At 42.4% G+C, this 16595-nt stretch overlaps 1 protein-coding gene across 1 annotated transcript in view; it reads left to right on the forward strand.

Annotated features, from left to right (window-relative positions):
* Positions 1–16595, forward strand: part of LOC112234839 (tomoregulin-2) — a 179071-nt gene that overhangs the window by 91538 nt on the left and 70938 nt on the right. The window contains exon 4 of the mRNA XM_024403150.2: positions 11316–11342. Within this exon, the coding sequence (XP_024258918.1) occupies positions 11316–11342 (27 nt within the window). The remainder of the gene's footprint in view (positions 1–11315; positions 11343–16595) is intronic.

Below are 16595 nucleotides of genomic sequence, written 5' to 3' on the forward strand. Positions count from 1 at the left end.
GAAGCTGTCATCGGCACCTGAATCGATGAAAGCGTTAATCGCTAAACTCTGATTCTTATTTATGAGGGTAGCAGGAAAACGAGGTCTGACAGGGCTCTTGAGAGGTTGAAGCTGGCTCGCTAACAAACCTCCCAAACTTAACGAGCCGAGCAGTTTAACGGGCGCTGAGGACAAACGGAGATGTAATGTCCCGAGCTACCACAGTAGAGGCAGCTGTTGGTCTCACGTCTACATTGGCGCTCGTCCTTAGTTAACCCGTGCCGCCCCCACTTGCATAGGTTCAGGATCTGGCGGCAGGACTCCTCCACTAATCCCGTGTGAAGGAAAATGATCAACCCGTTCTGGTCCACTTCCTGACCCGAATGGTAACCGAGTCTCAGACTGATTAGATGGACCCCACTGCTTCTCCCTCCTTCTCTCTCGGACTCTATTATCTACCCGAATAGCTAAGGTGACCAAGCTGTCTAGATAACTAGGCTCTGGATAGGATATCAGCTCGTCCTTGAGTTGCTCCAACAACCCCTGGTAAAAAGCCACTTGTAGTGACTCCTCATTCCAACCACTCTCCACAGACAATGTCCTGAACTCGATCATAAAGTCTGCCACACGCGAGCTCCTTGGCGAAGAGTGAACAAACGTTTAGCTGCGTCCTTACCTCGGACTGGATGGTCAAAAAGCTTTCTCATCTCTCCCGTGAACTCCTGGTATGAAGCCATGCAGGTCTCCTGTCGTTCCCAAACGGCTGAAGCCCATTCCAGAGCTCTTCCACGCAGCAGTTCAATAACAAAGGCTATCCTAGCCTTGTCAGTGGCGTAAGAATGGGGCTGCAGATCAAACACTAACCCACACTGCATAAGAAAAGAACGGCATCTTCCCAAATCCCCTTCATATTTATCAGGCGTCGGTACCTTGGGTTCACGGAAGGAAACCGCACCAGACACGGCAGGTGAAATGGGTGAAACAGGTGGTGAATGAATCGCCGGCAAACTGAGCTGATCCTGGATTTGTGTCAAGCTAGCAGATAAGTTCTGGATTGAACCCGCTATCTCCTGTAGCGCCGTCTTGTGTTGTCCCAATGTCTTCCCCTGCTGGGTAATGGCATGGCAAACGTCCGGGTCCGCTGGGTTCATCCTTGGCCAGATCGTTCTGTCACGTTCTTTCAAAATCGAACCCAGAAGCAGACCAGGACAAGGAGAGTAGGAAGAAGGTGAGTATTTATTTACAAGTGAATGTGAATGGGTAGATATATCCAGGTGGCGTAGCGGGCAGCGGTGGTGAGTTGATGGGAGTAAATAGGTGGATCCAATGGGGTAGCGGAATCCTCCGACGACCAGGCGGGAATCAAATCAAATCAAATCAAATTTTATTTGTCACATACACATGGTTAGCAGATGTTAATGCGAGTGTAGCGAAATGCTTGTGCTTCTAGTTCCGACAATGCAGTAATAACGAGCAAGTAATCTAACTAACAATTCCAAAAAAAACTACTGTCATACACAGTGTAAGGGGATAAAGAATATGTACATAAGGATATATGAATGAGTGATGGTACAGAGCAGCATAGGCAAGATACAGTAGATGATATCGAGTACAGTATATACATATGAGATAAGTATGTAAACCAAGTGGCATAGTTAAAGTGGCTAGTGATACATGTATTACATAAGGATGCAGTCGATGATATAGAGTACAGTATCAACGTATGCATATGAGATGAACAATGTAGGGTAAGTAACATTATATAAGGTAGCATTGTTTAAAGTGGCTAGTGATATATTTACATCATTTCCCATCAATTCCCATGATTAAAGTGGCTGGAGTAGAGTCAGTGTCATTGACAGTGTGTTGGCAGTAGCCACTCAATGTTAGTGGTGGCTGTTTAACAGTCTGATGGCCTTGAGATAGAAGCTGTTTTTCAGTCTCTCGGTCCCAGCTTTGATGCACCTGTACTGACCTCGCCTTCTGGATGGCAGCGGGGTGAACAGGCAGTGGCTCGGGTGGTTGATGTCCTTGATGATCTTTATGGCCTGGCCTTCCTGTAGCATCGGGTGGTGTAGGTGTCCTGGAGGGCAGGTAGTTTGCCTCCGGTGATGCGTTGTGCAGACCTCACTACCCTCTGGAGAGCCTTACGGTTGAGGGCGGTGCAGTTGCCATACCAGGCGGTGATACAGCCCGCCAGGATGCTCTCGATTGTGCATCTGTAGAAGTTTGTGAGTGCTTTTTGGTGACAAGCCGAATTTCTTCAGCCTCCTGAGGTTGAAGAGGCGCTGCTGCGCCTTCCTCACGATGCTGTCTGTGTGAGTGGACCAATTCAGTTTGTCTGTGATGTGTATGCCGAGGAACTTAAAACTTGCTACCCTCTCCACTACTGTTCCATCGATGTGGATGAGGGGGTGTTCCCTCTGCTGTTTCCTGAAGTCCACAATCATCTCCTTAGTTTTGTTGACGTTGAGTGTGAGGTTATTTTCCTGACACCACACTCCGAGGGCCCTCACCTCCTCCCTGTAGGCCGTCTCGTCGTTGTTGGTGATCAAGCCTACCACTGTTGTGTCGTCCGCAAACTTGATGATTGAGTTGGAGGCGTGCATGGCCACGCAGTCGTGGGTGAACAGGGAGTACAGGAGAGGGCTCAGAACGCACCCTTGTGGGGCCCCAGTGTTGAGGATCAGCGGGGAGGAGATGTTGTTGCCTACCCTCACCACCTGGGGGCGGCCCGTCAGGAAGTCCAGTACCCAGTTGCACAGGGCGGGGTCGAGACCCAGGGTCTCGAGCTTGATGACGAGCTTGGAGGGTACTATGGTGTTGAATGCCGAGCTGTAGTCGATGAACAGCATTCTCACATAGGTATTCCTCTTGTCCAGATGGGTTAGGGCAGTGTGCAGTGTGGTTGAGATTGCATCGTCTGTGGACCTATTTGGGCGGTAAGCAAATTGGAGTGGGTCAAGGGTGTCAGGTAGGGTGGAGGTGATATGGTCCTTGACTAGTCTCTCAAAGCACTTCATGATGACGGATGTGAGTGCTACGGGCGGTAGTCGTTTAGCTCAGTTACCTTAGCTTTCTTGGGAACAGGAACAATGGTGGCCCTCTTGAAGCATGTGGGAACAGCAGACTGGTATAGGGATTGATTGAATATGTCCGTAAACACACCGGCCAGCTGGTCTGCGCATGCTCTGAGGGCGCGGCTGGGGATGCCGTCTGGGCCTGCAGCCTTGCGAGGGTTAACACGTTTAAATGTCTTACTCACTTCGGCTGCAGTGAAGGAGAGACCGCATGTTTCCGTTGCAGGCCGTGTCAGTGGCACTGTATTGTCCTCAAAGCGGGCAAAAAGTTATTTAGTCTGCCTGGGAGCAAGACATCCTGGTCCGTGACTGGGCTGGGTTTCTTCCTGTAGTCCGTGATTGACTGTAGACCCTGCCACATACCTCTTGTGTCTGAGCCGTTGAATTGAGATTCTACTTTGTCTCTGTACTGGCGCTTAGCTTGTTTGATAGCCTTGCGGAGGGAATATCTGCACTGTTTGTATTCAGTCATGTTACCAGACACCTTGCCCTGATTAAAAGCAGTGGTTCGTGCCTTCAGTTTCACACGAATGCTGCCATCAATCCACGGTTTCTGGTTAGGGAATGTTTTAATCGTTGCTATGGGAACGACATCTTCAACGCACGTTCTAATGAACTCGCACACCGTATCAGCGTATTCGTCAATGTTGTTGTCTGACGCAATACGAAACATCTCCCAGTCCACGTGATGGAAGCAGTCTTGGAGTGGGGTAAATGATCCGGGTGAGTAACTGAAGACAGAACAAACGGAGGTAAGTTTAAGGCAAGCAATACGTAAAAAACACCAAAACAAATTCTATCCAACTTGAGGCTGATACTATGGCACAACATACTGTTCATGGCTAATGATCCGGCAGGGAATGGATGTCAGGTCAGAGCTTTTGAAGGGGAGAGGTGATGATCAGGACAGGTGTGCAGATTACTGATGGGATACAGGTGCGGGTGAACATCGATCTCCCAACAAGCTAATTCGCCCGGCAACCAGACAGGATGCGTTCCAGGACACCGGAAACACACTCCAGGACAGAAACACAGGCAAACACAGACTCAGGAAGCGGGATTCGTGACAAAGAAATCTTCTTATGTTATATGCCAGCAGCATACTACCCGGCATCCTACTGCTGGCTTGGTTCTGAAGCTACAGTATGCTGGTTTGGTCCTGGTTGGCCCCCTCTTCTCCCCTGTAACTATTTCCCAGGTTGTTGCTTTAAATGAGAATGTGTTCTCAGTCAACTTGCTTGGTAAAATACAATTTAAAAATAAGATGAATGCACAAATTGTATTTTGCTCTGGATAAAAGTGTCTGCTAAATGAGTAAAATCGTAAAATGTTAAACAGATTGAGAAACCTGTGTGTATGTGCAGAGCTGTAGCTACAGTGCTGTGAAAAAGCATTTGCCCCTTTTCTGATTTTCTCTATTTTTGCATATTTTTGACACTGAATGTTATTAGATCATCAACCAAAACATATATGAGATAAAGGGATAGCTGAGTGAACAAATAACACAACATTTGTATAATTAATTCCATTATTTTATAAACAAAGTTATGCCCTTTTGTGAAAAAGTAATAGCCCCCTTAAACTCAATAAATGGTTGTGACCGCTTTAGCTGCAATGACTGCAACCAAATGCTTCCTGTAGTTGTTGATCAGTCTCTCACATTGCTGTGGAGGAATTTTGTCACACTCGTCCATGCAGAACTACTTTATCTAATCGACATTTGTGGGGTTTTGAGCATGAACTGCTCATTTCAGATCCTGCCACAACATATCAATGGGGTTTAGGTCTGACTTTGACTAAGCCATTCCAAAACTTTACATTTGTGGTTTTTCAGCCATTCTGATGTAGACTTGCTTGTGTGTTTTGGATCATTGTCTTGCTGAATGACCCAGCTGCGCATCAGCTTTAGGTCACAGACGGATGTCCTGACATTCTCCTTTAGAATTTGCAGATACAGAGGAGAAGTCATGGTTCCTTCAATGATGGCAAGTCATCCAGGTCCTGAGACAGCAAAGAATCCCCAAATTATCACACTACTACCACCACCATGCTTGACCATTGGTATTGATGTTCTTACTGTAGAATGCAGTGTTTGGTTTTCGCCAGACATAACGGGACCCATGTCATCCCAAAAATTCCCCTTTTGACTTACAACATTTTTCCAGAAGTCTTGAAGATTATCCAGGTGCTTTTTTGGCAAACATGAGTCAACTTGTTGGTCATGCACAGAGGCGAAGGCAGAAACTTCCATGTGGCTGGGCCTATGTGAAAGTGATTGGGCCAACATTTTCCAGCAAAAATACCCAGATATCAGTGGTGTGATGCGTGGAGAAGTGGCTATACTAACATTTTGACAAAATAACTCTGAATGGCCTGCCTGGCGAATTAAATGAAAGGTGAACAATTGTATGTGGAACAGATAGGCCACGCTGAATGATCTAAAATCATGGTAATGTGAAATACATTCACCGTGATATCCAGAATTAAATAATATGCCTAGCCCTTATGGCTAATATGTTAGGCTAAGGGACCAGATAAGCGCAGAGGTAAGAAAAGGAACAGATTTCCTCTGTGATCATGTGTCACATGAGAACGGGAGTTCCTACACTTTACAACAGCTGAAGACTTGGATGCTAGTCGCTGCTGAAGGCTTGGATGCTAGTCGCAGTTAGCCTAGAGTTTAACAACCATGGGACAGTAACCAAAGGCTTGCTGGTTCGAATCCCCGAGCTGACTAGGTGAAAAACCTGTCGATGTGCTCCTGTGCAAGGCACTTAACCCTAATTGCTCCTGTAAGTCGTTCTGGATAAGAGCATCTGCTAAATGAATAAAATGTAAATGTATGCTGATTCATCTCAAGGTTTCCATATTTCTACCCTAATATTACTATTCTTGTATAACTTTTCTAAGCTGTGGTCTTTGCCAAATGATTTCTGTAGGCTGAGGCAATTTTATCTATAGGGGAAATGATGATCGCTAACAGATCGAGTCAGGGCCCTGACCTACTGTAAATATCATAGCCTCTCCCTAAAGCTCTTCTATCGAGAAGGAAAATAAAGAAGCTAAACTGTGGAACTCATGAGACATGGGAATAAATGCACAACTCTCGTTGTGAATGTGAATGTCAGGAGTCAGAGAACAGAGCTGAGTGCCCTATCTGTCTGGGTGCTGAACTCTTTGATCCGACTTTCGCAGGCTCAGCCAGCGCCTGCCAAGCTGCATTACCTCCCGTGGTGCTGAATAATATAGGCCTATGCTATGGTTTCACACTCACACTTTTCACACCCATATTGCCAAATATTTCACGTGATTTGTGTTTGTATAGGCTGCTTTGTGCATGATTTCTCTATTGTACTACATCATGTATACCTCCACTACACTGCTTTGATACAGCAGAAGTGGGGATTAACAAGTGAGTATACGAAATTCCCACTGAAAAAGTAGATATACCTGCGCCCGACATATTTAACTGTACATTTGTGCTATCACATTGCCTCATTTAACATAACAGAGGATAAATGTGACAAACAAGGCTGAAATTATTGCCAAGTAGGCAGCGCAAGTGCGCAACTCCACAACCACTTACAACAACACCGCTGACATAACAGGCTGACTGTCTGAGACTGACAGTAAACAAACTACAGCAGCAGACAAGTGCAATGATGAAATGTGAGAAATGATGCTGTCACAAAATACAGATAACGGATCAAGTGTACAGTCTGACAGTCAAACCTCATGAAATAATCAACATATTATCAGGTCAGATCGACCATTACCACTCAACGGAGCGATCTACAGTACAGGCACAACAGGTGGATTCAGGACCATGGTTAGCACCGCGGCCAAACACCAGCTCTGCATTGAATTGTAATGTGCGCAAAAAGCTTATCGCACTATTTCACAAAGAAGCAAGGAAGCCATGAAAGTGTTTTTATTAAGACCAAAAGTGCACATCTTTTGCCATATGAAATAGTCACACACAATACAATATAAACACTTCAGGCCTATATCTTGAACTGTATGACGGGTATGAAATTAATAGCTCACTTTGAATAACCAAATGCTATTGTACAGGAATTTTAAGCATGAAAACATGAAATCATTATATGTGATACCACAGCGGGTATAACTGCAATAGCTCACTTGAATCATCAAACATAAACCTGGCCTACCAAGGCAGGCATGAAAACATGACATCATCATGCATAGCCTAATATCACGGTGGGTATGAATACAGTAGCTCACTTGGAATCAAACACTTATGGGCCTGCCTACCAAGACAGACATGAAAACATTAGGCAAAATCATAAATAAACAGCATTCAGGCATACCTTTTCTGTGTTTCACATTTTACAGCACAAGGCATGGACGCCTACCGCTTGGTGTTAAAGATGGAGAGTATTTCAGCAAAAAGTCACTGAGTTCGCTTTGAAAGGAGAACAGGGCTAGATTGTTTAGATGTGCAGTCAGCATGCAAGATCTGATGGATATTTTGATACGGCCTGTAGTGGGGAAGAGTCCAGTACATGAAGTCATAGGAAGGGTGATGATGGCCCTTAGTAGATTATAAATGTTAGGGAATATATCAGGACTGTGGCTGTCCAAAACTTCAATAAGGGATGGGAATTCCTGAATTCCTACTTTCCAATGCAGTTGTTGAATAAAAACAGCTGTACACCAGCGGAACCCATCCAACTTGAAGCAGCTGGAGCAGTTTTGCCTTGAAGAATGAGCAAAAATTCCAGTGGCTAGATGTGCCAAGTTTATAGAGACATACCCGAAGACACTTTTTGTTTATTTTTGTCTTATTTTTTGTTTGCTTGACAATAAAAATATATTTTGCATCTTCAAAGTGGTAGGCACCCCGCCCAATTTTAATTCCAGGTTGTAAGGCAACAAAATAGGAAAAATGCCAAGGGGGTGAATGCTTTCGCAAGCCACTGTAGCTAACATTAGCAGAGGTTAGATGGCTGTCTTGCTAGCTAATATTTTACTTTTATGTATAAATAGTGTGTACGGTTAGGGATGTTTTCTCAAAATGCCATTTTGCATGGCTATTTATAGCCTAATGTTAGCTGGCTAACTAGCTAACATTGAACCTATTTGGTTAACTTTAGCTAGCTATAACAATCGGTTGGTATTGCTAGTTAAAGCTTGCTGTTACCTAGCCAGCTGATGTTAGATGGCTGGCTTGTTAGATAATATTGAACCTATTTGGCTAACTTTAGCTAGCTATGACAATCGGTTTGTATTGCTAGTTAAAGCTTGCTGTCTTTGCTTATTTGAGCTGTTTTTGCCATGATATGGACTTGGTCATTTACTAAATAGGGCTATCTTCTGTATACCGCCCCTACCTTTTCCAAACCAACTGATTGGCTACAACATTAAGAAGGAAAGACATTCCATACATTTACTTTTAACAAGGCACACCTGTTACTTACAAATACAGTCCAGGTGACTACCTCATGAAGCTGGTTGAGAGAATGGCAAATGTGTACAAAGCTGTCATCAAGGCAAAGGGTGGCTACTTTGAAGAATCTCAACTATAAAATATATTTTGATTTGTTTAACACTTACAACATGTATTATTTCATAGTTTTGATGTCTTCACTATTATTCTAAAATTTAGAAAATTATTATTATTATTATTTTTTAAACGGGAATTAGTAGGTGTGTTCAAACTTTTGACTGCTATGTCATGCGTTTTACAGTGAAGAATAAAGATGGTTAACTAGGGGTCCTGGTTTCCAGTCTTATCAGATTTGCAAAGACAACCTAGGTTGTGTTCTTTAAGGCATATTGTATCAAAACCTTTTAAACAATTTGCAGCATTCAAATTAAAATGTAAGTTTCTTATTGAAGTCCTGGTAGTGCCTCCCTGTTTCAGCTTATTTTCTTCTGTTTGGTGCATAATAAACACGGCCGTAGTGCGTGAGAATGTTCAATGTCTGCTTTCCCCTCTAGGCTTTTTAGCAGTGTGGTCTACTGTATCTCATGTTCAACTAGCTCTCATAGTCTCACATCAGGATTAGACGTTCATTCATGTTTTTCAAATGTCAAATTCCGAAGTTTGTGTTTAAGGTTAAGTTAAGCTGGATTCAGACATTTAACCTTCTGCACCAGAGCCAGATGCTTAAGGTTAGGCATTAACTCTGAATGGTTAAGGTAACGGTTTAACGTTTGGAATAGGCTTAACCTTTCTAGCGCAGAGGAACCCCTCGACAACTTTCCCCTGATATTAAAAAATATTTTTTTGAAATATGTAACTTTCACATATTAACAAGTCCAATATGGCAAATGAAAGATAAACATCTTGTTAATCTACCCATTGTGTCCGATTTAAAAAATGCTTTACAGCTAAAGCACAGCATATGATTATGTTAGATCACCGCCAAGTCAAAGAACACAGCTGTTTTTCCAGCCAAAGATAAGAGTCACAAAAAGCAGAGATGACACTCATAGGACATCATGTTAAACAATACATGTATGTTTTGTTCGATAATGTGCATATTTATATCCAAACATCTCAGTTTACATTGGCGCCTTACGTGTAGTAATGTTTTGATTCCAAAACATCCGGTGATTTTGCAGAAATACTCATTATAAACATTGATAGAAGATACAAGTGTTATTCACAGAATTAAAGATAGACTTCTCCTTAATGCAAACTCTGTGTCAGATTTCAAAAAAACTTTACGGAAAAAGCATAATCTGAGAAAGGCGCTCAGAGCCCAAAACAGCCAGAGGAATATCAGCCATTTTGGAATCAACTAAGTTAGAAACAACACCATAAATATTCACTTACCTTTGATGATCTTCATCAGAAGGAACTCCCAGGAATCCCAGTTCGACAATTAATGACTGATTTGTTCCATAAAGTTCCATTATTTATGTCCAAATAGCCACTTGTTGTTCGCGTGTTCAGCCCAGTAATCCATCTTCATGAGGTGCAGGCACTTCATCCAGACAAAAACTCGAAAAGTTCCATTCCAGTCCTTTAGAAACATGTCAAACAATGTATGGAATCAATCGTTAGGATGTTTTTAACATAAAACATCAATAATGTTCCAACCAGAGAATTCCTTTGTCTTCAGAAAAAGCACTGGAACGCGAGGTAACTCTGTCGGGAGCGCGCGTCATGAGACCAAGGCTCTCTGCCAGACCACTGACTCAAAGAGGTCTCATGAGCCCCTCCTTTATAGTAGAATCCTCATTCAAGTTTCAAAAGATGGTTGACATCTAGTGGAAGCCATAGGAAGTGCAACCTCATTGATATCTCAATGTGTATTATGTAGGCCAAGCTTTGAAAAACTACAAACCTCAGATGTCCCACTTCCTGGTGGATTTTTCTCAGGTTTTCACCTGCTATATGAGTTCTGTTATACTCACAGACATCATTCAAACAGTTTTAGAAACTTCAGAGTGGTTTCTATCCAATACTAATAATAATATGCATATATTAGCATCTGGGTCAGAGTAGGAGGCAGTTCACTCTGGGCACGCTATTCATCCAAAAGTGAAAACGCTGCCCCCCAAAAATCTCAAAAATACTTTCTAGCACTGCATTCAAACATGCAACCTTTGGCACCACAGGCAGTTGCTTAGGGCCATCCGCCATCCCTTGATCCCCATCCACAACACCATAGCAAAACTGAAACCTACTTGAAGGTTACAGCGCCCACTGTTTCCTCTAGTGGCCAGTTTCCACATCGTCTCCCGATGTCATCATACATGGATAGATGTCGAATACTGACCTGGCTGCTCATTTTACCACTGGAGCAGCTCCAATAAGTGTCCGCCAATATCCCTTTCAAAGGCGTATCGCTAAACAAACAAGTATGCTAGATGTCTTGGAGGAAGCTTTAGAAGGATTCAGCAGGATTCAAATGGGCATACAGAAAGATGTACCAGACAAGCATATTGAGCAATGGGAAATATAAAACATGATCACATAGACATTTCTGATGTGAGTTCGGGATTGTGCGGATCGTGACGTGACCAATGCACACAGATGTATCCGCATGCAAAGTGCACACACACAGACACATATTCATACACATTAAATCACACATAGACACTGTACACACACACACACATGCTAAGTCAGATACACAGACAGACACACACAAAATAAAGATGTTGTTTAGCAGGAGGCCTGGATTATCTGTTGTTCCAAAGTCCTCTCAGAAGTTGTCTTTAATTAACAAATGTGTTTGTTCTCTCTCTCTCTCTCCTTTCTTTCTTTCTCTCTCACAGATGTCGGCTCAGGCTCGGGAGATGATGGTAAGATTGCTCAACTATTTCATCTTCACTTGTTTTCATGATCCCTTACTGTTATCTCTATAGTCATTCTCCTTCCCTAGAAACAAGACTGATCATGACACACTACTTGGAATTGAGGTTTCAAATAACACGTCTTTCAGATTGTGGAAAAAAATAAGTCTTCACAAACATGCACGCATGCCCTCAGTGAACACACTGCATGGAAAATTGGACAAACACTTACACACTCACACAGACATGTTTGTATTCTCTCAGACAAGCAGACACATCCTGACACACACCATGCTATCATACCCTTGAACTAAACATTCATGCATGTATACAGCAAACATGCTCTCAGGTGCTTCGCACACACTTGTACACACCCCTGTACCAAGCTATTATACACAGAAACATAGTCTTACCAATTTTCTGACCTCTTCCAACATACACACTCCACCCCCCCCCCCTTCACAAAGCAATTATGCGCACATACATCCACTTCTGAGAGCGATTGTGCACCTTTTCCCCTGAGTGTGACAAGTGAGAGACACGAGACCATGGGTTGGGTACCAAATAGCACTATATTCTCTATATATTGCTCTACTTTTTACTAGGGCACATAAGTAATGCACGATGTAAGTAATATGGTGCCATTTGGTATGCAGCGATGGTCACAGAGACTGACGAGGGAAATTAGTATCTTCTCTGTCGCTTGCTCTCTCTCTCTCTTTCTCTCCATCACCCTCGATCTCTTTCCCTCTCCTTTTCCCCCTCTACACACTCCTCCTCTTAATTCAGAAATTACTCTTCTCCTGGGGTAGCCAGATGTGCGTGTGTGTATGTGTATGTATTACCCCTTTCATATCTAGACAAAAACAATAAAAGAGGGGTATACCTGCAAGGAAGTGGAAAATAATGTTTGAAAGGGGGAAATAAACGTTGCCTACTATTTTTTTTACAGGTAACATACCGTGAATAGTGCCTGAAATAGATATTAGTATGTGAATGGGGTTCATTTGCACAAGCTGGAAGTGTTAGATGTACAGTTTGTTCAATATTGTTTTTCAATAAGTGGTGGGAGTCAGAAGGGGTGTAGAGTGTGCAGACAATTGGAAAGGGGATTGGAGTATGGTGGCAGATCTGGGATAAAATTTGAAAGGAGTGGGAATCTTTTGAGCAGATGACAGGAAAGGTGTGTGTATATTCTGTATACAGGTGTTTGTGTAGCTCATGTACTGTTTATTTGTGTGTTTGTGTGTGTGTGAGTTAGTGTGTGTATGTGCGTTTGAGTGCACTAGTTTGTTCATGCTCACATTTGTGTGGTCCTGTGTGTATGTGTGTTTGTCCATGCAAGGGTGTTCATTAATGCATGCTCGTGCTGGAATAATCAGTATCCCGGAGTCAGATATGAGAAACATATTACAATCTTCCCATTAACCTGCAAATGAGAGATGGTCAGAGAGAAGCAGACATTAATAACAGAGTGGAAGGTTAACCAGAGATATATGGACAGAAATTACCAGAGAGATGATGAAGAGAAATAAAGGGAGAAGCAGAAGGCAGAGAGTGATAACAGAAGTAGAGCGATAGAGATGGAGGGAGGATTGACAAAGATAAGGAGGAGGTAGCGCTAGATGGAGAGATAGTAGAAAGGAGAGGATGGCAGGAAGAAGAGATGGAGGTGGAGAAAAGATGGCAGTTTATGGGTAAAGAGAAGGTTAAAGACAGAGTTACAGTATAGAAGGGGGTTAGGGTAGTACAGAAGCACTAGCACTAGCACAAGTACAGCCACCAATAAATATTAGGGATGCACGATATATCGGTGAACATATCGGAATCGGACGATATTAGCTAAAAATGTCAACTTCGGTATCGGCCCGTTGTCTATTTTAACACCGATGTGCCAAACCAATGTCAAAGCTGATGTTTCATACCTATAAAACATAGGTACCTGACATAGTGACGCCATGTAAAATTCTGCGCTACACGTGCAACACAGCATTCCTAACCTAGCCCACAATGTCTGCAGTGTGGATCGAGCAGTCAACAAGTCGAGCAGTCATTTGAAAGAGTAATACAATTTCAGCGAGACAATTCAAAGGTGAAATTCATTAACGCCAAGATAATGGAATTCATTGCCCTTGACAATCAACCATTCTCTGTCGTGGGTGATGTTGGCTTTCGCCGACAGGTTGAGCACTAGTACACATGTTGTCCTACAGGAGTTACACAGTAATAATGTCACTGCTATTAGCTTCACGACATACTGTGGAACGTCGTTTGGATCTTTGCGTGTCAAAAAAGATACACATCAAATTACACTATTTGACGCGTTAAATATGCTTTTAATTTGACACGTCAAATAACACAGTTCTATTATAGAATGTTGTGTGTTCTGAATTTGCATGTGCAAGCCAAGTGCCATCACTACTATTAGTAGCACAAGCATGCACCGGCCACAAACAATGTGTTTACAATACTGCGTTGGTAATAAAGCATTATTTGTTCGACCGCAACTTCTGGGATGGCTAGCTTTATCTTGGTACCTAGCTAACACCAATACAACCAGCATGAAAACAGTTACCAGTAGAAACTACAGTCATTTTCATTATTCTTAGCAATGATTTAGGAATCCTTGTGAGTAAGTATTATCTAGATAGCCACTCGTTGTTCACCTAGTGAAATTGAACTACAGTTCATGAAAATAAATAGCGAGCCAGCTACTTAACCCTGTTGCCCAAAGCTAACGTTATAAGCTGCCAGCTAGCTTCATCTGGCTAGTGACGCTCGACCGGACCGGGTTATGTGTTGTGAACCTAGCCACAATAAGGATTAGGCACAATAGTGTAATTTGCGGTTTGCCTTCAAAATAAAAGTACCTCTTTGAAAGTCATGCAGAAGGTTACAATTGATGGAATAATGCCATATTTAGACTAGATAATGTTAAACCAGGTTGGAATGTGAAGCAATGAAATGGGGTATCAGTCTACTCGGTGACACCCACAGAACACAACTGTGAAGAGTTTACGGAAATATTAGCATTGTTGCTCTTTTCGTGGGACTGTGACTGTGTGAAATCACCTCCCCAGTCAGCCTATTGTGTGTATTGACATTCACATTGCACTGTACAGCTTTACCTAAGGATTGGGGATCAATGAAAGGGGGTTTCAGACTACTCAATACCCAATATATTTTTTCCCAACGTCCTCCTCAGAGTTATCAGACTCCAAAACATCCACACAGTATTGTTTTTCCTCAAGAATAGTGTTCAATACACATACGTTGACAATACATGTGGCTCTTTTTCACAGTGGCTTCAGAATCCCGCAATAAGTGCTACGACACTAATGTTCTCTAGGTGTCACTGAGTAGACTGATACCCAATGTCATTAATCCACAATCCATAGGTAAAGGCTGTACAGTGAAATAATTATGCCCCAAATGCAATTCTAAAGTATAATACAATTTGTCAAATTAACAAATGATTGTCTTTTGTTTATTTTATATAACAACATTCCAACCTCGTTTTGCATGAGCTATTCAATTATGGCATAATTCTGCTATTTGTATTCATTTGCATCACTGTCAATGACACTTTTATGTTGAAGGCTAACAGCAAAGTTCACTAGTTCACTTCACTAGGCAGGTACAGGTTGGCAGGCAGGCTCGGGATCAGGGCAGGCAGAATAGTCAGAACCTGGAAAACTATGACACAAAACTTGAGCAAAAGGAAGATGGGAAAGCACGCTGGTAAGTCCTGACAAGACAACCATAGAACACAGGTATAAATACACTGGGGATAATGGGGAAGATGGGCGACACCTGGAGAGGGGTGGAGACAAGCACAAAAACAGTTGAAACAGATCAGGGTGTGACAAACACATATCATGATTAAACGGCTAGTCAAAATTACAAACAACCATAAATACATGAATTTATATTGACATCCTAGAAAGTGGTACTATTCAATCCACTTTCCCCTAACCTAAAAAAATCGACCGTATTCATTTCACATTTCAACCGTAAAAAATGATCAATACACCTGACCAACAGCAGGGGGTGCAAGGGGCAGCGGAGTGGTTTATCTTACTTAGACAACAAGCTTGCTTTTAAATCTATTTCCACTTTTTCTTTGCTTTATGTCCAAGGGAAGGCTATTCCAATGACAAATGCTTGTATTGAAAATTGTGCTCCTTGCTGTATTGTTTCAAAGACATAACACTAGCTCTGGCATTGTAACTGTGCTGGTTATAGACCATATCAATGTGGATTTTCATATAATCTGGGGCACGATCATTTAAGGTGTCAAAACATATGATGGAGTTGAAGTTGGTCCACTCTGGACTCCAAAGGCAACAAGCCCATCTCCCGGAACTCCTGTACGTCTATGTGGGTCCTAGGGAGCACTTTAAACATATACCTGATAACATTGAGCATGAACCCCATTCTCTTTTTCCGATTTTTTGATAGCCCAATATACCAAGGCATAATCAATATGACACTGAATCAAGATTGAGACAAGCAATTTCTTAACTTTGATGTTATTAAACTATTTCATTATAATTTGTTTGCTGCTAAAATCCTTTCTAAAATGTCAATCAGGTCTCCGGAAATTGATTGATCAGAAAGGGACACACCAAGATAAGTTAAACTTGTCTTAGATTCAATCTCCATGCCTGCACAGTTTACCTTTATCTTGTCAGTCCAGTCAACCAATTTCTAACAGAATGCAATTCTTTACTCAGGGTCTCCTCTATGTAAGCTGTATCCTTCCCTGATACCAGTAAGGCTGAGTCATCAGCATATAGCATAAGTTTGCACTTTACTCTATCTGGCATATCATTGACCTATATAAGAAATAGGAGAGGCCCTAAAATATATCCCTGCGGTACTACACAGGATATTTCTTGGGACTCTGACAGAACATCCCCAACATCACATACTTGTGTTCTGTTGGTCAGATAAGACCTAAACCAATTCACTGCTACATCACTTAGACCCATGCATTTCAGTTTCCTCAGGGAATATTATGGTCCACAGTGTCAAGGGCTTTATCCAAATCTAACATGAACCTACCTGTATAGTTCCCCTTCTCACTTTACTGCTTGATGAGGTCAAAATGGTAGAGAAGGCAAGTATCAGTGGAATGGGCTGTTCTAAAGCCAGATTGGACTTTAGAAAAAAAAATTGCGCTCGAGAAGGTATGCCTCAACTTGATTAAAAATGAATCTCTCAACAACTTTGGACACAGGCCAGTAGTTTCCTTCTCAT

This window comes from Oncorhynchus tshawytscha, linkage group LG03 (assembly GCF_018296145.1).
Source record: "Oncorhynchus tshawytscha isolate Ot180627B linkage group LG03, Otsh_v2.0, whole genome shotgun sequence".
NCBI lineage: Eukaryota > Metazoa > Chordata > Actinopteri > Salmoniformes > Salmonidae > Oncorhynchus > Oncorhynchus tshawytscha.